At 38.7% G+C, this 27,155-nt stretch overlaps 1 protein-coding gene across 1 annotated transcript in view; it reads right to left on the bottom strand.

Annotated features, from left to right (window-relative positions):
* LOC126365834 (aldehyde dehydrogenase 1A1-like) overlaps positions 1-27,155 on the bottom strand; it is a 109,366-nt gene that overhangs the window by 44,718 nt on the left and 37,493 nt on the right. The window contains exons 4-5 of the mRNA XM_050008465.1: positions 3,226-3,391; positions 1,533-1,723 (exon numbers count right to left, since the gene is read on the bottom strand). Of these exons, the coding sequence (XP_049864422.1) occupies positions 1,533-1,723; positions 3,226-3,391 (357 nt within the window). The remainder of the gene's footprint in view (positions 1-1,532; positions 1,724-3,225; positions 3,392-27,155) is intronic.

The raw sequence follows: 27,155 nt of genomic DNA, 5'->3' as shown, positions 1-27,155 counted from the left end.
TAACTATGCAATGTGAGTTCATCTACCAGTTTCTTGTTTATATATGGAAGAAAGCATTAGCAAGTATGTCACAAATGGTTCTACCATTGGTCATGGAACAAGAACCAATTATCAAGTAATTTGAAACAGCATTTTCTGTCTGGTGTTGCTCCAGGAGATGAAAGTGATAACTATAACACAACTATTTAAAACGACAGTCGAGTGTAGGCTGTAATCCATTCTACACAAATTAAGATTAGTTAGAGAACAGAGTATGAGTTCATGAAAAATAATAACAGCTAAATAATTTCTCTGAGACAATATTATACAAACACAACGTAATGCTTTTTACAGGAAATTCATACACCCAAGATGGCACAAAATTCCAAGACAGGTCCAGTATCCTTGTAAAAGAGAATAACAGATAAATAAAACTACTACTACTATCAATACTAATGTCTTACCATTCTTCTAAGCTCAATTTCTCACTCATCATGAAGGAATACTGCTTATTTTTTCAGACAGCAGTTGGGAAGACATGAAGATGTAACAGAGAAATAGCAGCATGGGAATAGTCCTCAAGTCAATTGCAGGGTTGTGTAGTGTGTGCTGATGATAAAGGTTGAGTGACTAAATTAACAGCCTACAACTTCTTTTCAGTTAGGAAGCTAATGTGTTCTAGGCCTGTACAAACACTACCATTGTATGCTAGATACAACTGAATGAAGCAATGCATTTGTTAAGGTAGTGGCCTCAGATTCAAAAGGATTGAGGATCATGCTCTGTCCAGCAATTCTAAGATAGGTTTCCCATGGAATTCCTATATCACTTCAGAGAAATACCAAGATGGTTACTTCAACAAGATCATGGCTGACCTCCTGACCTCTTCTCATTAAACACATATGTATAGATTCATATGTGTGTGTTTATGACTAATGTTTTTTGTTTGCATTAAGCAGGAAAATCCTGTTTCATTGTAAAAATATTCTTGTATGAAGAAATTACTAATGCTACCAGTAGCCACTGTTTTGCGAAAGGAATTGTTTCTGCAGCCACTAAGTGATTTAAGGAAATTACAGAAAATAAAAATAAGGATAGCTACCTTCATATTTGAACTTCAGATTTCCTGAATGCACGTCCAGTGCTTAATCATTGTACATATTAGTCAGTTTCAATTCTTCATTCTCACTCTATATTAAAATATTGGGATGAGCTGGTTGTTTTTGGAGTTGGAGTTATTCTATCACAATATCTCTCTGCTATGACATCAGAAATATTTCAACTGGTTGTGTTTAGTGAAGCTTAAATACCTTAACTGACATACTTCCTCTGTGGCAAACAGTCTCCTAATCTAACTGCATGTCCTCATGTTGCAAGTCTACTGCTTCAATGAGGCTGTAGATAATACTGGGAGTTTTACTCTGTGAGTGACACCATAATCTTTACAAATTTCTCCAATCTATGATAGTGTGTAGATACTTGCAGTCATTGTAGATATTTTCTGTCATTCTGTTCAAGTCTCAAAAAAGGCTTACAGAAGAAACCACACTTACTTCTTTGCACAGAGCTGCAATATATAAGGCATTGAGAGGTGTATCTTCAGCAGGCTTCAGTACTGCAGTGCATCCAGTAGCAAAAGCTGGAGCTAATTTCTGAACAGCTGACACGACAGGAGCATTCCATGGTATTATCTGCCCAACCACTCCAACAGGCTCTTTCTTTGTGTAGGTGAAGTAAGGGCCATCTGAAATTTAAAAGACTTTAGCTGTCTTATTTCATTTTATCTATGTCCTTTAAGTTAATTCAAATGCAGAACCAGCTGATATGAGTAACATCATTACAACTATTATCAGTGTCTGGTCAGATGATAAACATTAATTGGTGAGGCTTTTATGGCCACATCTTGGTGTGTTGCATGTCAGCATTCATCCTGGGATCTCAACTGATGGTTATTTAGTGGTTTCTGTTGTTTCACCATCACAAGTGGCTAGCATTGTCGAAGGTTCACAGTCTGTTCCACCACCAGCAGTTGTGGGAGATTCTTTGACAGTGCTAGTCATATTTTAGAAAGAAGCATAGATAAGAAAGAGGGAAGAGGAAAAACAAAAAGACAACTAGCAGCCAAGATTCTCTAATCCCTGGATCAAAAGGACTGCACAACACATAAAGCTTTGATAGAAACAGCAACAGTAAAGCTCAGGAACGTTTTAAAGTCAGCAACAATAGCCATTCTTACTTCCAACTCTTTTCTTTCATGTAACTCTCCTTTTTCCAGGTACAGAGCTAGTTTTTCTTCTTCCATCACATGACAAGTAGTCAGAGATCTAATTATCACAGCATACAATAAGATTACATGTCTGCAGTCATGGTACACATCCAGATCCACATGTTCCAGTACCATAGCATGGTATTAAAGTACCGTATCATGTGGTAATTTCTTTTGCAACTGAAACAGAACAATGCTGCAATCATCAGTGCTGAGTTGGTGGAAGGGTACAGCTACACTCCACCATAATGATTAGATGGCACAGACACTTCAGTGAGACCAAAGAAGTTTGAAAGGTAAAGAAGAGCTGGGAATCACAGAATAAGCAGAAGCCAAGGTGCTCAAAAACAAGCATATAACAATTGAGGCAATAGGGGAAAAAGTGAAAACAACTCATGGATTAGATGTCAGCATTTCACGTGAGATTACGAACATGACAATGGTCACTGTCCACTTTGTTCTGTGATAGCTCATTCCCATTCAAAGAGCCCAGTAAACCATGGCAAAAGCAGAAATGTTCCAGTTGTGTCAGATCAAGCCAGATAACTTCTTTTGCCACCTAACCACCATGTATAATTGCTAAATGTTTCACTGTGACCCCAAGGAAAAGAAGCAAAGCAAGCAGTGGGAACTTGTTGGTTCACTCCCACCAAAGAAGGCAAAGACCATACCATCTTCAGGGGAGGTGATGCTGAGACATTTCTGGGATGACCACAGTGTGGTTCGATTGGAGTATCTCTCTCTCTCTCTCTCTCTCTCTCTCTCTCTCTCTCTCTCTCTCTCTCACACACACACACACACACACACACACACACACACACACACACACACACACAGAGCTTTAATTGCAACAAATAAATCCTCCACAAAATTTCATTATTTATTACAGTCAAAACATAGCCATTTACTTATGCTTGTGGGCTATTAAGCTGGTATGCTGCTATCATTTGCTACTGTGGTTAAGATCTGAAACATAGTACCTGCAGGAATGGTGTAACCATGGATTTTGTCAGCCCAGCCAGCAAGGTAACGCAAACAGTTGGCAGAAAATTTGATTTCACCATATGAAGCTGGGAATATCTTCCCTCCTTCAATGCTCTGCAGTACAGCCAAATAGTGAATATCTCTTTCTAATAAGTCTGCTAGCTAGAAACAGAATAAAAAACATAAAAATCTACATTAAATGCTTACCATAAATTTGTGTGATTCCATGTCCAAATTAAGGAAACATAGAAATCTGAAGTAAAATAAAAAATGCATTGATTTTTGTTTTTCACAACAATGGTAAACACACTGTCTTCAGTTCCTTGGTGATATCAGAGATTGTATTCCACTATAGATGCATGACAGCTTGACAGCTTAATATGAAGAGGTGTTTCATACAAAATCTGATAAAGCAACAGGACAAGTAAGACTGCGACATATCACAAATTCATTTCTACTCACTCTCTCTCGCTCTCTCTCTCTCTCTCTCTCTCTCTCTCTCTCTCTCTCTCCCCCCTTTTCTTCTTTTCTACTGGAAAATAGAAAATATATGTTCACCTGTGGTGTGTGTGTGTGTGTGTGTGTGTGTGTGTGTGTGTGTGTGTGTGTGCACTATCAACGACATCACAAATTTCACTTAATTTTTAAGTACCATATTCCCCTTTTTTATAATCAGGAAAGAAAATTTCATTTACCACTAAATTATTAATAATTATTTTTCTCAGTCATTATATCAAAAGTAACAAAATTCCATTAAATTTACACTATTTCATCAAATTTAAGTAGGCCCCTGGTAGCTGAGTGGTCAGTACGACAGAATGTCAATCCTAAGGGCCTGTGTTTGATTCCCGGCTGGGTCGGAGATTTTCTCCACTCAGGGACTGGGTGTTGTGTTGTCCTAATCATCATTTCATCCCATTGACGCACAAGTCACCAAAGTGGCATCAAATCGAAAGACTTGCACCTAGCGAACAGTCTAGCTGATGAGAGACCTTAGTCACACGCCTTTTCTTTTCTTTTTAATCAAATTTAACATATCAATTTGCCAGCTATATAAAGGTGAACATCTATACAACTGTTTATAAGTTTTGAATCTATGTAAACTGATAAACCCACCAAATTGTAACACAGAGCACTGGATAAACAAGGCTTTACACTTATAACAAGGATAGAATCTTTCATTATTAGAGACAAATAGATATTTGTTGTTATTGTTGTTGTTGTTGTTGTTGTCTTCAGTCCTGAGACTGGTTTGATGCAGCTCTCCATGCTACTCTATCCTGTGCAAGCTGCTTCATCTCCCAGTACCTACTGCAACCTACATCCTTCTGAATCTGCTTAGTGTACTCATCTCTCGGTCTCCCTCTACGATCTTTACCCTCCACGCTGCCCTCCAATGCTAAATTTGTGATCCCTTGATGCCTCAAAACATGTCCTACCAACCGATCCCTTCTTCTAGTCAAGTTGTGCCACAAACTTCTCTTCTCCCCAATCCTATTCAATACCTCCTCATTAGTTACGTGATCTATCCACCTTATCTTCAGCATTCTTCTGTAGCACCACATTTCGAAAGCTTCTATTCTCTTCTTGTCCAAACCAGTTATCGTCCATGTTTCACTTCCATACATGACTACACTCCAAACAAATACTTTCAGAAACGACTTCCTGATACATAAATCTATATTCGATGTTAACAAATTTCTCTTCTTCAGAAACGCTTTCCTTGCCATTGCCAGTCTACATTTTATATCCTCTCTACTTCGACCATCATCAGTTATTTTACTTCCTAAATAGCAAAACTCCTTTACTACTTTAAGTGTCTCATTTCCTAATCTAATTCCCTCAGCATCACCCGATTTAATTTGACTACATTCCATTATCCTCGTTTTGCTTTTGTTAATGTTCATCTTTATCCTCCTTTCAAGACACTGTCCATTCCGTTCAACTGCTCTTCCAAGTCCTTTGCCGTCTCTGACAGAATTACAATGTCATCGGCGAACCTCAAAGTTTTTACTTCGTCTCCATGAATTTTAATACCTACTCCAAATTTTTCTTTTGTTTCCTTTGCTGCTTGCTCAATATACAGATTGAATAACATCGGGGAGAGGCTACAACCCTGTCTCACTCCTTTCCCAACCACTGCTTCCCTTTCATGCCCCTCGACTCTTATTACTGCCATCTGGTTTCTGTACAAATTATAAATAGCCTTTCGCTCCCTGTATTTTACCCCTGCCACCTTTAGAATTTGAAAAAGAGTATTCCAGTCAACATTGTCAAAAGCTTTCTCTAAGTCTACAAATGCTAGAAACGTAGGTTTGCCTTTTCTTAATCTTTCTTCTAAGATAAGTCGTAAGGTCAGTATTGCCTCACGTGTTCCAACATTTCGACGGAATCCAAACTGATCCTCCCCGAGGTCTGCATCTACCAGTTTTTCCATTCGTCTGTAAAGAATTCGCGTTAGTATTTTGCAGCCGTGGCTTATTAAACTGATAGTTCGGTAATTTTCACACCTGTCAGCACCTGCTTTCTTTGGGATTGGAATTATTATATTCTTCTTGAAGTCTGAGGGTATTTCGCTTGTCTCATACATCTTGCTCACCAGCTGGTAGAGTTTTGTCATGACTGGCTCTCCCAAGGCCGTCAGTAGTTCTAATGGAATGTTGTCTACTCCGGGGGCCTTGTTTCGACTCAGGTCTTTCAGTGCTCTGTCAAACTTCACGCAGTATCGTATCTCCCATTTCGTCTTCATCTACATCCTCTTCTATTTCCATAATATTGTCCTCAAGTACATCGCCCTTGTATAAACCTTCTATATACTCCTTCCACCTTTCTGCCTTCCCTTCTTTGCTTAGAACTGGGCTGCCATCTGAGCTCTTGATATTCATACACGTGGTTCTCTTCTCTCCAAAGGTCTCTTTAATTTTCCTGTAGGCAGTATCTATCTTACCCCTAGTGAGATAAGCTTCTACATCCTTACATTTGTCCTCTAGCCATCCCTGTTTAGCCATTTTGCACTTCCTGTCGATCTCATTTTTGAGACGTTTGTATTCCTTTTTGCCTGCTTCATTTACTGCATTTTTATATTTTTCCTTTCATCAATTAAATTCAATATTTCTTCTGTTACCCAAGGATTTCTAGCAGCCCTCGTCTTTGTACCTACTTTATCCTCTGCTGCCTTCACTACTTCATCCCTCAGAGCTACCCATTCTTCTTCTACTGTATTTCTTTCCCCTATTCCTGTCAATTGTTCCCTCATGCTCTCCCTGAAACTCTGTACAACCTCTGGTTTAGTCAGTTTATCCAGGTCCCATCTCCTTAATTTCCCAAATTTTTCCAGTTTCTTCAGTTTTAATCTACAGGTCATAACCAATAGATTGTGGTCAGAGTCCACATCTGCCCCTGGAAATGTCTTACAACTTAAAACCTGGTTCCTAAATCTCTGTCTTACCATTATATAATCTATCTGATACCTTTTAGTATCTCCAGGGTTCTTCCACGTATACAACCTTCTTTCATGATTCTTAAACCAAGTGTTAGCTATGATTAAGTTGTGCTCTGTGCAAAATTCTACTAGGCGGCTTCCTCTTTCATTTCTTAGCCCCAATCCATATTCACCTACTATGTTTCCTTCTCTCCCTTTTCCTACACTCGAATTCCAGTCACCCATTACTATTAAATTTTCGTCTCCCTTCACTATCTGAATAATTTCTTTTATTTCATCGTACATTTCTTCAATTTCTTCATCATCTGCAGAGCTAGTTGGCATATAAACTTGTACTACTGTAGTAGGTGTGGGCTTCGTATCTATCTTGGCCACAATAATGCGTTCACTATGCTGTTTGTAGTAGCTTACCCGCATTCCTATTTTCCTATTCATTATTAAACCTACTCCTGCATTACCCCTATTTGATTTTGTGTTTATAACCCTGTAGTCACCTGACCAGAAGTCTTGTTCCTCCTGCCACCGAACTTCACTAATTCCCACTATATCTAACTTTAACCTATCCATTTCCCTTTTTAAATTTTCTAACCTACCTGCTCGATTAAGGGATCTGACATTCCACACTCCGATCCGTAGAACGCCAGTTTTCTTTCTCCTGATAACGACATCCTCCTGAGTAGTCCCCGCCCGGAGATCCGAATGGGGGACTATTTTACCTCCGGAATATTTTACCCAAGAGGATGCCATCATCATTTAATCATACAGTAAAGCTGCATGTCCTCGGGAAAAATTACGGCTGTAGTTTCCCCTTGCTTTCAGCCGTTCGCAGTACCAGCACAGCAAGGCCGTTTTGGTTAATGTTGCAAGGCCAGATCAGTCAATCATCCAGACTGTTGCCCCTGCAACTACTGAAAAGGCTGCTGCCCCTCTTCAGGAACCACACGTTTGTCTGGCCTCTCAACAGATACCCCTCCGTTGTGGTTGCACCTACGGTACGGCCATCTGTATCGCTGAGGCACGCAAGCCTCCCCACCAACGGCAAGGTCCATGGTTCATGGGGGGAAATAGATATTTATTGAGAATAATTCATTCACACATGCAAAGGAAAAGGAGATACCAGTACATACAGTGAACCAAAATCTTTCTAAGCTTGAAGTCCCAGTTTTAAAAGAAACTGGAAAGAATAAAGTATTGGGTGTTACAACTGATAAGTACCAGCATATTCTTAATGAAGAAGGTCTCTGGAATAGTAAATGTGTTTTTAAAAATGTGCTTCAGTCTGATCAACCTACATTTAACTTCTTGCACCATAAAATAAGAAATTCAGCCTGTATAATGATTGAAAGGTTAATAAAGTTACAGAAGGCTACCAATGTATCATAAAATATTGACCCATGACAATCCCATAAACACAAAACTCAAATAGCTATGTATATTGACTACATCCTCACTACATCTTTAAGAATAATTGCACAGTTTTGTTCAATAGTGGCAGATCTACATAGTTAAGATTTATCAGTTTATTCATTCAAACTCTCTTTCCATATTGTGGAATACAATACGAATCTTATGTATGGATATGTGCTTTGTTCATAACAGAGTTTGCACTATTTGCAGTAGTAGATTTTGCAACATCTTCTTTCAAGTCTCTTATTTCACATGCTCTATAAATTTAGTTACTGAATAAAAGCAGTAATCTTATAAAAATGACCTCAGAAGTTTAAAAAAAATTGAGAATGATAAAATAATTTTTGTCATGTGTGGACAATATTGTAAATTTCTATCACATTTTTTGTAGTTCAAATTTTAGAATCTAGTGTCCTTACTGCTTAGTCATGAAACTTTTCTTTTAGCTTTTTATCACGCTCATGGATATTAAAATTTTATTTCTATCTTTTAAATTAATTGTAACAGATTTACAAGTTCCTGGTATATGCAATATGTGAGTGAGAGAGCTGCCAACTTTCAAAATAGAGACTTGCAAGAAGCTCTTTGTCAAGAAGATACATACCTAAATTAAGCATCATTATAATCTTGAAATGAAATTAAAAATAAGAATAAAAAAATGATAGACACATTCTATGAGACAAACCGCTACATACAGCAAAAATCATAGAAACTAACAATGAGAGATAATTTTCCAAAAAAGATCATTCTCTAATAAAGTGCATTTGCAGGCAAATGTATGCTGACAAACAATAGATTTTATATAAGAGTGTTTCTGTTGCCCATTTTTTTAGTTTCAGTTACCTTCTAGTGCATAAGTAGGCTATGAAAAGGAAAGTTGGAATGAGTGAAAGGAGTAATATGTAAGTGAAGTTGTGTAAGTGAAATGATGCAGTTTTATTCGTTCAGTAATTAATTCACACATCATGCTCTGCAAATCCCATCATTGTGAGCCTTTTGGAATGCGGAATGATTCGAGTTATAACGTCACAGGCAGAAGCACCCGTTGAAGGCTAATTTTGTATAGTATATTAAGACATTGCAGACAATATTAAAAGTAACCTCAGACTTTTTGTATATGATCCATTTATCGATAAGGAAAGAAGCTGCATAAATGTTCAGTCAGATACTGATAATATTTTTAAGTGGTGCAAAGATTGCTTTAAATGTTCAAAACTGTAAAATTGCACACTTAACAAAATAAAAAGTATAGCATGCTATGCCTATACCATCAATGAGTCACTGTTGGAGTCGCTCAACTTATACATGTACGTGGTTGAAACACTTTGTAAGGATATGAAATGGAATAATCACAGAGGCTCAGTAGAAAGCAGGTGGTAGACTTCAGTTTACTGGTAGAATACAGGGGAAGTGCAATCAGTTTATAAATGAGATCACTCATGCAACTGGTTCTAAAATATTACTCAGGTGTGTGGGACCCATACTAAACAGGACTAACAGAGAATATTGAACATAGACAGAGAAGGGCAGCATGAATGGTCACAGGTTTGTTTGATCAACAAGAGAGTATCACAGAGGAACTGAAGAAACTGAACTGGCAGGCTCTTCAAGATAGACATAAATTATCATGACAAAGTCTACTAACAAAATTTCAAGAACCGGCTTTAAATGATAACTTTAGGAATATACTACAGCTACCTATGTATTCCCCACATAGGGATCATAAGGATAAGATTAGATTAATTAAAACATGCACAGAGGCATTCAATCATTCTTACCATACTCCATACATTAATGGAATAGGAAGGAACCTAACAATTGGTACAAAATTCTATGCTATGCTCTTCATGGTGGCTTGCAGAGTATGGGTGTAGTTGTAAAAGAAGAGAGTTGTGAAACTATCATAGGCAGCCTTAAATAAGTGTAGGCACCAGCAGTTTCCCTATTGGCTTTGGTCAGTTATGATTGTACTCACATTACCTGTACTTAGGGTGTATTGCATAGCTATCATACATTACCTCAGAACAATCACTTTCTTTGCATCTGCTATCAGTGTCTTACTAGATTACCCTAAAAGCCAGAAGCAGTGAACCATGTGGAAACTGAGTGACAATATACAGGGTGGTCCATTGATAGTAACCGGGCCAAATATTTCACAAAATAAGCATCAAATGAAAAAACTACAAAGAACGAAATGCGTCCAGCTTGAAGGGGGAAACTAGATGGCGCTGTGGTTGGCCCGCTAGATGGTGCTGCCATAGGTCAAATGGATATCAACTGCATTTTTTAAAACAGGAACCCCCATTTTTTGTTACATATTCGAGTAGTATGTAAAGAAATATGAATGTTTTAGTGGACCACTTTTTTCGCTTTGGGATAGATGGTGCTGTAATAGTCACAAATGCATAAGTAAGTGATATCAAGTAATATTCCGCCAGTGCGGACTGTATTTGCTTCGTGATACATTACCTGTGTTAAAATGGACCATTTACCAACTGCGGAAAAAGTCAATATCGTGTTGATGTATGGCTATTGTGATCAAAATGCCCAACGGGCATGTGCTATGTATGCTGCTTGGTATCCTGGACGACATCATCCACGTCTCCTGACAACTTCACCAGATAGTTACATTATTTAAGGAAACATGAACTATTCAGCCATATGCGAAACATTAACCACGACCTGCAACAAATGCTGATGTCCAAGTAGGAGTTTTAGCTGCTGTCGCAACTAACCCGCACATCAGTAGCAGACAAATTGCGCGAGAATCGGGAATCTCAAAAACATTGGTGCTGAGAATGCTACATCAACACCGATTGCACTTGTACCATATTTCTAAGCACCAGGAATTGCATGGCGTTGACTTTGAACTTCATGTACAGTTCTGCCACTGGTCACAAGAGAAATTAGGGAATGATGACAGATTTTTTGTACGTGTTCTATTTAAAGATGAAGTGTCATTCACCAACAGCGGTAACGTAAACCAGCATAATATGCACTATTGGCCACCAGAAAATCCACCATGGCTGTGACAAGTGGAACATCAGCAACCTTGGCAGGTTAATGTATGGTGTGGCATTATGGGAGGAAGGATAATTGGCCCCCATTTTATTGATGGCAATCCAAATGGTGCAATGTATGCTGATTGCCTATGTAATGTTCTACCGAGGTTACTACAAGATGTTTCACTGCATGACAGAATGGTGATGTTCTTCCAACATGATGGATGTCGTCTAGCACATAGCTCGCATGTTGTTGAAGCGGCACTGAATAGCATATTTCATGACAGGTGGGTTGGTCGTTGATGCACCATACCATGGCCGGCATGTTCACTGGATCTGACGTCCCTGGATTTCTTTCTGTAGGGAAAGTTGAAGGATATTTGCTATCGTGATCCACCGACAACTTCTGACAACATGCATCAGCGCATTGTCAATGCATGTGTGAACATTACGGAAGTCGAACTACTTGCTGTTGAGTGGAATGTCGTTACATGTATTGCCAAATGCATTGAGGTTGACAGATGTATTTTGAGCATTTATTGCATTAATGTTGTATTTACAGGTAATCACACTGTAACAGAGTGCATTCTCAGAAATGATAAGTTCAGAAAGGTACATGTATCACATTGGAACAAACGAAATGAAATGTTCAAACATACCTACGTTCTGTATTTTAATTTAAAAAACCTACCTGTTACCAACTGTTCATCTAAGACTGTGAGCCATATGTTTGTGACTATTACAGTGCCATCTATCACAAAGTGAAAAAAGTGGTCCAACTGAAACATTCATATCCTATCTGTTACTTAAAAATTAACACTGTTTATAAAAATCTGAAACTCTCAATGTTTAATTCAGGTTTTATTCAAAAGTGTTGATTTGTAAAGTGAAACAGAAGGATGTTGTCGTAAAAATAAAGAAAACAATAAACATTTATGATACAAGGCTAGAAAATGAAATTTCCTCAACAATAAGGTAAAATATTAAAAATATTGTGTGTGTGTGTGTATGTGTGTGTGTGTGTGTGTGTGGGTGGGTGGGTGGGTGGGTGGGTGGGAGGGTGGGTGGGTGGGTGGGTGGGTGGGTGGGTGTGTGTGTGGGTGGGTGGGTGGATGGGTGGGTGTTAACTGTACTTACATCAAAAGTAACTGTTTTGGTTACATAAAATCACAAAGTTATGTGATCAATTAATTATTTTTACTTATAAAATGCAATGTATATTCTGTAAGGATATAAAATACACAATAGACTAATACTGGATTATGAACAGTTCTAGTTATGTGCAAAGCAAACAAACAAAAAAAAAAAAAAAAAAAAAAACAAAAAAAACAAGGGAAGTCATCTGCTCCCATTTTTTCTCTTACATATTCATTTCTGTTTCTTTTCCTACCAATACTATTGGTAATCCTCCCATGTACTACATCATTTGGTAGAGTGCAAAAATCAATTGCAACTAGTGCTAATCTACTCACATAGCTACTCCTATATCAATGTAATTTAATGAACTATAAATGAGGATTTGTGTGTATGGTGTACTAGAAAAAAAAATAGTAATGTCACTGATAAACTTACCACTTGCTAGACATGAATAAAATGTGTTAATAAATTATAAGAGTCTTTAATAATGTACACTTTCACTTTATTTTCAAATACCTGAAGATGTCCACTCTCTTGCCTGACATCTACCAGCAGTTTAATAAACTTTTACAGCAAAAATGAAACTCACATCTGAATAGCAGTCAGGGTCACAAAATCTCTATGTGAACAATAATGCAGCACACAGTCTTACCTGTTTAGGAAAGTTTATTTAATGATTAGTTTCAGATGACAAACGTTGACTGATGTAGATTTTAAAACTAGAATTAGCAGTAAAGTGACCACTTTCTCCCATTTCTGAGTGCTTGTGATGCTCCTAGACTGTAACAAAGTGGTGACATCACTGCTAATGGTTGCTTGGGAATAGATGTGTGACATCTGAAACTGGTGGTTAAATACATTTTAATGTGTAAGTGATACTATACTACATTTCCATAATTTGATAACTTACTGTTACATGAAAATTATTGCTTCTCTAATATTTTGTTTTGACTTTCACAGTTCATCCTGAATTCCCTATTTGTGTTAAACATAAACAAAGTTAAGAAGTATTGGTATGACAATGGTCCCTGAAGTTAGTTCTGCATGAGGTTTGATTATCAGCTTCACACAATATTCTTACTGCATAGTTCTATAAAATAAATATTGAACTTAATTGGCTTTACTCCAGAAGATTTTTCTATAGCACAGTTTCAAGCAAAAATATGCTAGGCAATCTCTTATGGAGTTTGACACAGTAAGACAGATTTATAAGTGTTAACTTTTCCATATGCTGGTGTCAACTCAGTTTATTCTCCAACTCAATGCCTGAGAACTTGACACATAGAGATTCATCTAATATAGGTCTTTCGTAAAGGGACACCCTCCTCTAGTATTACTTTTCCTCAACAGAAATAGTCGATACCAAAACTAATTTTAGAATTTTGGACAGTTTGATATTATCTCAACTGCCTTTTTGAAAAATTTCATTTAATGTTATGCACAATATGTTATATTTCTAGCTAAAAACAGTGAAATTGAATTACTTTATTTTCATTGTTACAATCAATATGCACTAGCTCCGTATGTACAGTTAAAATTATATATATCATTCTTCCGGCTGACAAGGGTTCCACGACCGTGGTACTTGATCGTCGGGAGTATGTGGCTGAGGGACTGCGTCAGCTTTCAGACAACTCTACATACAAAGTTTGCCAAGGTAATCCCATTCCTGATGTCCAGGCGGAGCTTCAAGGAATCCTCAGAACCTTAGGCCCCCTACAAAACCTTTCACCTGACTCCATCAAACTCCTGACCCCACCAACACCTCGCACTCCTACCTTCTACCTACTTCCTAAAATTCACAAACCCAAACATCCTGGCCGCCCCATTGTAGCTGGTTACCAAGCCCCCACAGAACGTATCTCTGCCTACGTGGATCAACACCTTCAACCCATTACATGCAGTCTCCCATCCTTCATCAAAGACACCAACCACTTTCTCGAACGCCTGGAATCCGTACCCAGTCTGTTACCCCCGGAAACCATCCTTGTAACCATTGATGCCACTTCCCTATACACGAATATCCCACACGTCCAGGGCCTCTCTGCAATGGAGCACTTCCTTTCACGTCGATCACCTGCCACCCTACCTAAAACCTTTTTCCTCGTCACCTTAGCCAGCTTCATCCTGACCCACAACTTCTTCACTTTTGAAGGCCAGACATACCAACAATTAAATAGAACAGCCATGGGTACCAGGATGGCCCCCTCGTATGCCAACCTATTTATGAGTTGCTTAGAGGAAGCCTTCTTGGTTACCCAAGCCTGCCAACCCAAAGTTTGGTACAGATTTATTGATGACATCTTCATGATCAGGACTCACAGTGAAGAACAACTCTAGAATTTCCTCTCCAACCTCAACTCCTTTGGTTCCATCAGATTCACCTGGTCCTACTCCAAATCCCATGTCACTTTCCTAAATGTTGACCTCCATCTGTCCAATGGCCAGCTTCACACATCCGTCCACATCAAACTCACCAACAAGCAACAGTACCTCCATTATGACAGCCGCCACCCATTCCATATCAAACGGTCCCTTCCCTACAGCCTAGGCCTTCGTGGCAAACGAATCTGCTCCAGTCCTGAATCCCTCGACCATTACACCAACAACCTGAAAACAGCTTTCACATCCCGCAACTACCCTCCCGACCTGGTACAGAAGCAGATAACCAGAGCCACTTCCTCATCCCCTCAAACCCAGAACCCCAAAAGTGCCCCACTTGTGACAGAATACTTCCCAGGACTGGATCAGATCTTGAATGTGGCACTCCAGCAGGGATACGACTTCCTAAAATCCTGCCCCGAAATGAGATCCATCCTTCATGAAATCCTCCCCACTCCACCAAGAATGTCTTTCCGCCATCCACCTAACCTTCGTAACCTCTTGGTTCATCCCTATGAAATCCCCAAACCACCTTCCCTACCCTCTGGCTCCTACCCTTGCAACCGCCCCCGGTGTAAAACCTGTCCTATGCACCCTCCCACCACCACCTACTCCAGTCCTGTAACCCGGAAGGTGTACACGATCAAAGTGAGAACCACGTGTGAAAGCACCCACGTGATTTACCAACTGACCTGCCTGCACTATGACGCTTTCTATGTGGGAATGACCAGCAACAAACTGTCCATTCGCATGAATGGACACAGGCAGACAGTGTTTGTTGATAATGAGGATCACCCTGTGGCTAAACATGCCTTGGTGCACGGCCAGCACATCTTGGCACAGTGTTACACCGTCCGAGTTATCTGGATACTTCCCACCAACACCAACCTATCCGAACTCCTGAGATAGGAACTCGCCCTTCAGTATATCCTCTCTTCTCGATATCTGCCAGACCTCAACCTCCGCTAATTTCAAGTTGCCGCCGCTCATACCTCACCTGTCTTTCAACAACTTCTTTGCCTCTGTACTTCCACCTCGACTGACATCTCTGCCCTTACTCTTTGCCTTTAAATATGTCTGCTTGTGGCTGTGTATGTGCGGATGGATATGTGTGTGTGTGTGTGTGTGTGTGCGCGAGTGTACACCTGTCCTTTTTTTCCCCCTAAGGGAAGTCTTTCCGCTCCCGGGATTGGAATGACTCCTTACCCTCTCCTTTAAAACCCACATCCTTTCGTCTTTCCCTCTCCTTCCTGAAGAAGCAACCATCGGTTGCGAAAGCTAGTAATTCTGTGTGTGTGTTTGTGTGTTTTGTTCATTGTGCCTGTCTGCTGGCACTTTCCCGCTTGGTAAGTCTTGGAATCTTTGTTTTTAATATATTTTTCCTATGTGGAAGTTTCTTTCTATTAAATTACGAGATATTTGGCACAATTAATATTTCTATTATTAATCACATAATCTGGTACTGTTTATTATGGTTATTTCTGGGTTCATTTATAAATTAATAGAAATTCACTTGTCGAGAAAATTTCTAAGCCCTTTGCAATACTGTTATTACCACATAGCGAGGAAGTAGTACTGGGCATGCTTCTGATGTGGTTGGATGTGTTTTTGTATTTTAGAAGAACAATGTAGTATTGGCTTTGTTAACATGAAAATTCAAAACACAGTGGGATATAGGAAAATGTGAAGCAAATAAACATAAGAAAATTTGCACAGGCATTCATCTAATTTATTTAGATCAACTGGAACAAGAGAACCTAAAATTTGAAAATTTCATCTTCAAGAATCAAACTCATAGATATGAAAAACTAAAGCCAACTACAAGAAAAGATGATACATAAAAAGCTTATTGTAAATCTTACTCCTCTCATAATTTTTGAAAACACTTTATCATCGACAGTAGTAGTGACAATAACAAATGAAGAAGGGGTAGATTACAAGTGGGGGCTTGTCTGGAATCAGTTGACTAATAATGAAGTTCTGTCTGCTACAGAAAAGAACATAGAACTTTAGTGCATTTACAATTTATGTATGAATGAATTTCCAATGACCAAGGAAAGAAGACCGAGGGCTGTCCAAAAGAGCAAATCATATCAACCATAATAATACACTACCAACAATGATGGCCTGGATCGAATGAAAGAGGAATTTACAACAACAATCAGGGATATCAAAAAGGAAAAATAAGTACAAACTGTTCATGAGGTTAATTTGTTTATGGACTCATGGGCATGTTAACAAAATGAATAGAGACAACGGTAGGAGTGAGGTAGAAGTGAAAGCTGTAGAATCCAGAAAGGACATGTCTGAGCTGAGTGAAATCATAGTCAGCAACAAAACAGTAAAAACTAATTTTTTGCAGTTAATTTTGGTAAAAACAGAGAAAATGAAGACAGATAACTATTGTAAATTAGGCAAGCACAAGATCAAATGTACCAACTTACTAATCAAGTTTCAGAGCCAAAAAATGGGTTGTCAGAGGGGTTAAAAAGTGGGTTACAAAGTAGAAATGAAAAATGAGTTGACAGTTGAGTCAGCAAGACAGTTGAAGAATGTTGATGATGACAGAGTTGAACAGAAGGCCGTAGCAGAAAAGAATGGAACAAAACATTGCCAGTTTACACACACAAAAAAAAAAAAAAATTAAATGTTGAAAACAGTATGCAAACTAATGTAACTGTTTTAGATCAAAAAATTTCAGAAGTTCAGGAAAACTGCATTTACAAAAATCTGTGTGCAAACAATGGTATTGTGTGGTTCAATACTCCTATCAAAAGTTTTCCATCAGACAATTTACATCCAGTGGATTTTCTGCACCACTGTAGAGGTAGTTTTGTGTCAGGCATGAATGACAAACAAAAAATAATTTTTTTTAAAAGGTGTCTTGAAGGCAAAGCTCTGTCATGGGTAAATTTAAATTTAAGTCAGTGGGAAACATATCAAAGTTTTGAGAAAAGTTTTTTTTAAATAAATTTTGGTTAGAAGCTGAACATGGGAGAATCAAAAGAGAATTTTTAAATGGTCCTCATTATAGGAATAGGAACAGTACTTTGAAAGAGTTTTTAAGAACCAATTTAAAAAATTAACACGCCTTAACAAACCTTGTGGAAATGTCCATAGTACATGTAAAGATAAGAGGAGCTACTGGTAAGCAAACCAAATTGGTGAAATCTCAGGTACTGTTAACTTTTAGTATAGAAGACAAGACCTTTGAACATGGATGCATAATGATCCCTAGGCTGGAAGAGAATAAATACTATGTCTGCAGATTCATATGAGTATATAATTCTGTTATGTTTCTCAGGATATTCGTCTAAAGACACTGGGATATACTAAAATGTGAAGCAAATAAACATCAAATAAAACAAAAAATCTGCAAAGGCATTCATCAAATTTACTTACATCAACTGAAACAAGAGAACTTAAAATTTGAAAATTTCTGTTTCAAGAACCAGACCTCTAGACATGAAGAACTGGAGCCAATTACAAGAAAAGAAGAGAAGTAAAAAGTTTATTATAAATCTTACTCCTCTCATTTTTTTTTAACTTTACCATTGACAGTAGTAGGAGGGAGAGGGAGATTACACCATTGATATTTTGTACCTTTTATTTCTTTGTAATTGCATAATACTGGTTTTTGCAAGATTAAGTGGCTGTTAAATTATTCCAATTTTGTCCTGCATGTGTTTGAGCCCTTTATCAGTCTACATACATCAGCAGCAAACATCACAGTTTTAGAAGGGTTTTGCAGGTTTTTGGTAAATAGTTTATGTAGCTCAAGAACAGTTGTGGCCAAATAATTAACCTTGCAGGGCTCAATATTTAACATTTCCCCACTCTGAACACATTTTCATTGCTGTGGTATAACTTGTCACTACAGTCTTGTTAGCATATTATTTTCCCTACTGTAGTGAAGTGTTATAATCTATAGAATCAGAGGTCCTCAAAAATGTCAGTTGGATTTACAAATATATTATGAGTCACTGGTGCACAATGTCCTACTTTTTTATTGGGAATTTATTGTGAGGGGTGAACCAAAACTGGTCCTCCATAAGACTATAACCCTAAGAGCTCTTGATCAGAACTACTCAAGACAAAACCATTGTTTAAGTCATCAATTGCAATTATTTTCTGCTTGAGTCTTATTGGTTACCTCTCTGACTGCCAGATGAAGTTTAAAACACTTTCTGTCAGAGGCCAGTACACTGTCAGACCTGATGTCCTATCCCTGATATTAATAATGATGCAAGCCACTTAAATATAATGAATTCTGATGACACCATAGTGTAAACATACTGGCTATTTGTGAATTTATTCATGGTTTTTTATTTTAAATGAGAAGCTTGTGTGTATGTAATATGTATTTCTATTGTTTGATAATGAACCAATAGATGTAGAACAGCTTGTGAAGTCTGAAAACATACTGCAAAGAGAGGCACTTCTCTCCACATGTTAACTGTAGGTTTAAGTTATCTTAAATTTAAATAGTTGTTGATTTTCTTAAATTTTTGTAGTTACATTGGAGCTTGGCATGGAGAGAATTTACTTAAGGACAAATTGTGGCATGTTTGAGGGCAGTTGCTGCTTGTTACTCTCTGGGTTAGGAGATATAAAAGTTAGAGCAAAGTTCAAGTGATTGTTTTTGGGCAGCAAATTTGCCACACCGGAATCATACTTATTATGAATGATATAGTCTCTGGACATCACTTCACAACAAAGAACAGTTTTTTGTTGTATCACTGACAGAATGTGGCTGTTAACCAATACTTATACATAGCTTAATACATAGTGTCATACATTAACAGAGGGTCTACACTGCAAGTTTTGCCAGTCGACAGTCACACCTCATACATGGGGCACAAGCTCTTGAATCTTCTGGAAACTATATCAGTAAGTAGTAAAACAGCTGAACCTATTTCCCAGTTGCCAGAACAATTAGCCACAGAATCTAATAAGCACAGATCAAGACGGGTATTGGCCACTGGTGCAAATACTGCACTAAGAGATGATATGGAAAAAGGAGCAAAAGTGACTCCTATTTTGGAGAATCTGACACCATTTCCAACAGCAAACGTGAAAAAAGCAGTGGTAGTATCAATTAAAATAACAGCACTAATGTCAGCAGTAGTGGGAAGACTTTCAGAAGCACCAGAAAAGGCAAGAATAACAGCAGCAGCAACAACAAATGTGGCAACAATAGTATGATCAATGGCTACAGCATCACCATCAGCAACAACAGAAAGTGCAGGAACAATCAAGCTAGCAGCACCTGCACCAGCTTTAGCAACAACACCAACAACACGTGCAGCACAAACAACAGTAGGAGAACCATTACCAACAACAGCAGCTGTAGCAGTACCTTCACAATCTGTAACAGAAGTTTCATCAACAACAGTAGCAGCAGCACCAACAGAACCATCAAAAGGAGGGAAGATAGCTGCAGAAGAATAAGCGCCAGGCATTGTGGGCTGACAGAAAACAGTACCTACTCTCTGCCTAAATGATAGTTTAGTCTAAGGCAGAAAGATAAAGAAGTCCTTAAGGTATTACTTAGCCACTAGCTGCACAGAAGGCATGGTAGAGGAGGGAACAACGGTAGCAGAGGGGCTCCATTGCAGATGGGACAGCACAGTAGGTGAGGTGTACATTTACTTTGTAATCCTTTGCCCAAATGCATATCTCACAAAACTTGTATGGGTCAGCTAGTAAGTCTGTAAACAACCACATTAAGAGGTTATGCCAGTACAAGTCAACAGTTTATTATTAAAAACACAAATTCCACTGCAATTGGATCAGAGAGAGTGATTTATTTCTGCCTATTTTTACACCTTTCTTTCTGTCTCTTTTTGCCATGTTAAAATCAGTTTTTTCCCCCAAAACACAGCAGTGTTACATATTTTCACCTCTCTAACATGCTAATCCAGCTGCAATTACAACAGAATCCAGAAACAGTCTACTATTAATTAAGTAACTGAGGACAAGTGAAAGTCAGAAACTTACGAAAAACAATAGTGTGCTTCATTTATGGTGTTACAAAATTCATACTAATTCTCATTTCACCAGCTATTTATAGCCCAATGCAGAATCTGTAGTCACTTGCATATCACAACAGATAAAGTTTTGCATGTTAGCTATGTGGCATAATACTCTCTGATTTGCATGTTATCATTTGCTAAAAACCCATTTCAGTATCTCAAACTGTTTATGAGACCTGAAGGACGAAATTAATATTTCACTTCTGCTCTCATTTGTGCAGATGATTGGGTTCACTACATATAATCCATTTTCTTGAGACTGGTGATAGATGTAGACCTCATCTCAAGTTTAAAGAAAAATTCAATGTGTTAGCTCCATTTTGTATGCAGCAATAAATGGACTAACATGCACCAAATACAAACTCATAGTGACCCCTATTTTTCATCGCAAAGTATTCAATTTTAGCACAGTATATTACTAGGCTTAGAAATATCACACAACTATGACCATTAATAAATGAAAAGCAGTTCATCATGAAGATGGTGCATGAGTCTATGAGATGCATGATAACCCCTTTTTCTTTTCCTTTTTTTTTTACTAAATAGTTTCTTTAAATCTTTAAAATCATTTGAGAGAAGTTGCAGTACACCTGGCATCCACACACCTCCATTCTCACACTTTAGCCGAGGCAGACAGAGAATGTTTTCTTCGTAAGAGACAAAGCTCACAGGTGTGTAAGTGAAAGGCTACTTAGGTGGCCACCCCTTCAGAAGACTGGGGTTAACTCTCCCAGGACTGAGAATGATAGTGGGTTTCTGCACACTGGCCAAGTTATCCTGTGCAAGCTCTAAAGGCTTAATGTTTTGTGTAAGAGTGGTGTGGCAGTCTACATTAACCAGTCACCAAATTGCTTGGTTATTAGACTGCATCTAGATTTTTTTGTGTGAAGAACAGTTTTTGACAGTTTATAGATAGTAGTAATATCCTTATATCATCAATGTACATACAGAGAAAATGGATATGCTGTTAAGTGTATTAAAATAGATAAGGATAAATTATGATATTTTAATAGTTGTATATTTTAATGCAGATTGCGAAGTAACAAGACACAAATGTGGTGTCACTGAACTGGAAAACAAAAGAGAGTGCAATTTGCTCTTGAGATTAAGCATTTCCAGAACCCGGCAGGTTAGCTGAGAACACTAATGCGCAGCTTCCTAGACTCAGGTAGACACCCAGCAGATTAACGACATAAGCCAGTGTGCCAGCCAGCCTCGATGTGGTTTTCAGGCACTTTTCCAAACCCCACTAGGTGAATACTGGGCTGGTCGCCACGTCCCACCTCAGTTCCATGACTCGCAGACATTCGTAACATGTTTGCACTATTTCATGGTTTACACTAGACACAGACAGCTAGGGTACACTGATTCCATCCTGAGGGGTATGGGGTGGTGATAGGAAGGGCATCTGGCCACCCCTTTAAATTAACCATTCCAAATCTGTTGTAAACATGCCACTTCTGCAAAAACTGCAAGAAAAAGGCGCAAGTGAAAGGAGAAGAAAGAAGAAGAAGTTAAGCATTTCCAGACTAGATGTTTGTACATTTAAAACTGGCTCTGTCTTGATAAGCGTTATATAACTAGGTCTGTCCCAAAAGTTGTGATCTCCTGACTTGTCACTGGTGATGTCGTAGTCAGGTTTTGTAATTTGCTTTGAAACAGATTTGTGTCATCTTGTCAACAGATCAACAGTAGTTTATGATATATTTTTCTGCTTAATGAATAGTTTAATACCATTCATACTTTTATGTTTCTTAGAAAACTGTACATCTTATTTTTGTTGTGGGAGTTTTCAGGATCATTATGTTGTTTGGTGACCATCACTTGAAATTTCATTTGCCTTCTTGTATTTTTTTCTTTATATTTTGAAAATTCATATCTTTCTTTTTCATGTCACTTTTGAAGATGTTAATTATCCTGTGAAATTGGATTAGTTTCTTTCATCAGTAACATGACAATAACAATATATTAAAATTATTCCAGTTCAGAGTTCCATTACCAAAGTAACGCTTAGAAAAATATGCTTTCCTCTGTAAAATATGTTTGTGTACTGCTTAGTACTTTCCTTACAATTGTCAACTCAGAGTAGCTATAATTTTACCATACAAACTCTTTGGACCAATGAGATGTAATATCTTTGTTTTTCTGTATTATAATTATTTTGAGAGGAGTCACTGTTTTGGGTTGGAGGAGGACAGATATTGGAAGCCAAATCTGTGGTCGGCTTCCAGGTTAAGTAATGTGAAGTTCTTTATTGTGACATGTCTACAGTAAAATTGGACTGTGTCAGGAATAGAAATGTTAATATTACAACAGTAATAGCAGAAAGTATAAAACTAGTGAAACTTAAGGGAGTGTTTAATTAAAAAGTAATCATTTTTAACTAGATTCTGTGTGTGGTGGGAGGTAGTTTTGAAGGGTGGGGTAAGTGTAGTAGGTCTGCGAGACAGGGTTTGTCAGCTATGAGGGGATGTGGGGGAGGTTTGGTGGTTGTTGTAGAGGTGGTGGACAGTGGTACTCCAAGGTAGGAGTAGGAAGTGAGCAGGATGGAGAGCTTTTTGAGGTGGCATTGTGCATATTGCTCAAGTTTTTGCAGGGCTAGTGTCATTTATTTTAACTAGTGTCATTTATGACATAAATGGAGATAACCATATTATTGTCCAGGATAAAGTCAAGACTATACTTTAATCATCCAGTATTAAAAGGTTCATTTTCTTTTCGTAAAAGTGTCAAGACCAGGGCCTCCAAAGAAATCATACTCTGAATATTGTAGGAAAATGAGGTGATCCAATTTTTCTAAGAGAAATCAAGGTGAGTATATTTTATTGGCCATTAATTACTGTTATAAACAACTTAGGATCAGCCTATCTACAATTCTGTTTTCCTACATAAAGTAATATACATTTTTATGTTAGACGATGCTGACAGTAATGTTGAAACTTAATTATCTTTGTATAAGTATCACCATGATTATTGAACTAAGGGAACAAGGTTGTTAGCTCCTGCTGGCAAAGACTTGTCTGGTCACTGTTACAGTGACACACATAATACTTCCAACAATGATAATATTTGACACATTCTTAAAGAATTTTTTTACACAATTTAATGCTAGTGTTCCCACAGAGAAAAGCAAAGTAACTGACAAATGCTTCAAAAATAAAGTTCCAAACAGACAAAATACATTTTATACTAAACAACTGACTAACACAAGAACCAAGTTAAGTAGTACAATACATACATATAGATCAGTATGGTAGGGTATGATGCAAAATACATACCACATGATAAGGATGGAATAAAAGTTTAGTTTGCACAAATGTTACACAATGAACAAGTACGTCTGCTCAATCCAAAATCATAGAGTGCACTAGCTACACACTGTAAACTCCAAAGATAGCCCATTCTGAAGCAAGATCAACTGTCAGCAGGGTTACATGTCATGGTGTCCCACAGAACACTGCCTCCTCCCCATCTGCCTTCTATAGTGCATGATTGCATTGGGCTTATAAATGTGCAAAAAGATTGCATTCGTGTAATGGTGTCATGGTAGACAATATGTTGCAGGCTCAAGCAGGACAATGTCCCCACTAGATTTGTTGGAGCAGAATTGGTCTGGCTCCCATTGCACAGCATGAGGGTGACAATCTTGCAGGTATGCATGTGTAGACCAAATATGTCCATAGCAGTACTGTTGTAGAATGTCATTTGTCAGGGACATTCTGAAGACATCAGCTTCCATGGAGTTGTTTTCATGGTCCTCGATTTGGTGGTGGAAGGATGTGATATTTTCGCAGGCAGTGACTGTGAGAATACAATCCAGGGTCAGCTGTTATGTGGCAGCTGCTCTGTCCACATCACTGGTTAGTTCATAGGAATGTGTGAAATGCTGGCTGATGTTCCCAACATCACATTCAGGATGTTGATCTTCAATCACCGGGATCTTTTCAAGCAGTTTGACACTAAGGTTGTTCAGTCACAAGTCTTTGCTGTCGAGTTGTACAATGAAACCATTGATGAACATGGTGTATTCTGTCAAGTTGCCATGTTGGGTGGTGGGGATTGATGTGTTGTGGGTGGATGGGTTTTTGTGAAGTGTCCATGTTGGTTTTAGACAGTTGATAGATACTGTGCTGAGTGTTCCATTCAGTAGTATTTCGAACGTATGTGTGCCATGTTTTAGAACCTTGCACAGGTCTGTATAAGGAGGCTGTGAAACAATCCAAATCATGCCATCCTAAAGCATGACATGGTTGTGTTGTGTGAGTGTCTTATGGATGAAAACTTTAGGGGTCCTGTGAGATTGCAGAGGCATTATCTTGAGCCCTGCAATGTGTTATTTTACCATGACAAAGAGAGTGGGAAGTTAGATGGTTTCCACTGGCAGTACCTGTAGCACAAAGTTGACGGGAATGGCAAGTGGTTCATCATACAGAACTTCAGCGAAGGAGTCACCAAGGTCATCTTTGTGGGCAGTGCTTATGCCTAATAATGCCCACAGTAAAGCTTCTGTCCAGAGACTGCCATGGCACATAAGGGTAGTTTTTAGTGGTCGTCAAGCCTGTTGCTTTGAGGGTGACAGGCGGTACTTCAATAATAATGAGTGCCACAGAGGTTACATGATTCACTGGACAAATCAGATTCAAACTATTAGCCTGGCTGGTGATTATGAACACCAGGCATGCGTACTGGGATGGCTCTAGCTGTTGACTCTTCTGACAAGTCTTGGAGAGGGATGGCTTCTACCTGCTGTGTTACGGGTTGATGACTGAAAGGATGTATCAGAGACCCTCAGATACAGGGAGGGGTCCCCCATCAGGTCAATGTCCACATTTTGGAACCACCCTTTCATATTGTAAACTCTCTGAAAGATGGTTATGCCAGCTGCCATGGAACAATTGGTAGTGGTAATGTAGATGATTGTTCATTTACGCATGACGTGGTTGGTAGCATGAGCAGATTGTGCATCTGAATTTGTGTGTGTATCAGCACTAGATCAGAAATTAGTTCATGCAGCATGGATGAGACATCATTCAAAGTGGGAGATCATATATACAATTAGTCAGTACTAGTGGTTCACTATGCTCCGCATGCGAACCAGAGGTGGTGATGAAGTCTCACAATAAGTCAGTCATAAAGGGCTGTTGTGAGGAATTATTGGCATTTGTCAAGTGTCACTGTCACTTTTGAAGAACACGTGTTGCTGGAGAGTCACCTGTGAGCCACTGTTTACACCAGCACTGCACTCATTTGTGGAATTTGTGAACTGGGATGCACAATGTTTACACAGTGGCTGCATTGTTGATGCATAGTATCTGGTTCAATATGTATTTGGCATAATATGCTGTTGTCATGAGCCACCACTGTAGACCAGCACAGTAGGGTAAGGCTCAAAGTACATACAATGCGGTATGGTACAGAGTAAAATCCTTATTCTGCACAAATGGCTCACAATGAGGAAGTATGTCTGCTCAATTCAAAACTATAGGGTGCACTAACTGCAAACAGGCAACTCCAAAAATAGTTCATTGTGAACAAAGATCGACTGTTACTGGCTTTACATGATTTTGTGCCCTATATAGACAGTACTAGCTACACCATGAAGATGACGCGCTACAGATGTGAAATTTAGCCGACAGCAAGAAGATGCTGTGATATGAAAATGATTAGCTTTTCAGAGCATTCACACAAGGTTGGTGCCAGTGGCGACACCTTCAACATGTTGACATGAGGAAAGTTCCCAACCGATTTCTCATACACAAACAGCAGTTGACCAGTGTTGGCTAGTGAAACGTTGTTGTGATGCCTCATGTAAGGAGGAGAAATGCGTACCATCATGTTTCAGATTTTGATAAAGGTCGGATTGTAGCCTATCGCAATTACAGTTCACCGTATCACAAGATTGTTGCTCACGTTGGTCGAGATCCAATGACTGTTAGCAGAATATGGAATCAGTGGGTTCAGGATGGAAATATGAAACACCGTGCTGGATCCCAATGGCCTCGTATCACTATCAGTCTAGATGACAGGCATCTTATCTGCATGGCTGTAATGGATCGTGCAGCCATGTCTCAATCCCTGAGTCAACAGATGGGGATGTTCGAAAGACAACAACCATCTGCACGAACAGTTCAATGACATTTGCAGCAGCATGGACTATCAGCTCGGAGACCATGGCTGCAGTTACCCTTGACGCTGCATCACAGACACGAGCGCCTGCGATGGTGTACTCAACAACGAATCTGGGTGCACGAATGGCAAAACGTCACTTCTCTAGATGAATCCAAGTTCTGTTTACAGCATCATGATGGTCACATCCATGTTTGGTGACATAATGGTGAACGCACACTGGAAGCGTGTATTCATCATCGCCATATGGGCGTATCACCCGGCGTGATGGTATGGGGTGCCATTGGTTACACGTCTCGGTCACCTCTTGTTTGCATTGAGAGCACTTTTAACAGTGGATGTTACATTTCAGATGTGTTACGACCCGTGGCTCTACCCTTTATTCAATCCCTGCG

The sequence above is a fragment of the Schistocerca gregaria genome, chromosome 4 (genome assembly GCF_023897955.1).
Source record: "Schistocerca gregaria isolate iqSchGreg1 chromosome 4, iqSchGreg1.2, whole genome shotgun sequence".
Classification (NCBI taxonomy): domain Eukaryota; kingdom Metazoa; phylum Arthropoda; class Insecta; order Orthoptera; family Acrididae; genus Schistocerca; species Schistocerca gregaria.
This window is presented reverse-complemented; position numbering and strand designations above follow the sequence as displayed.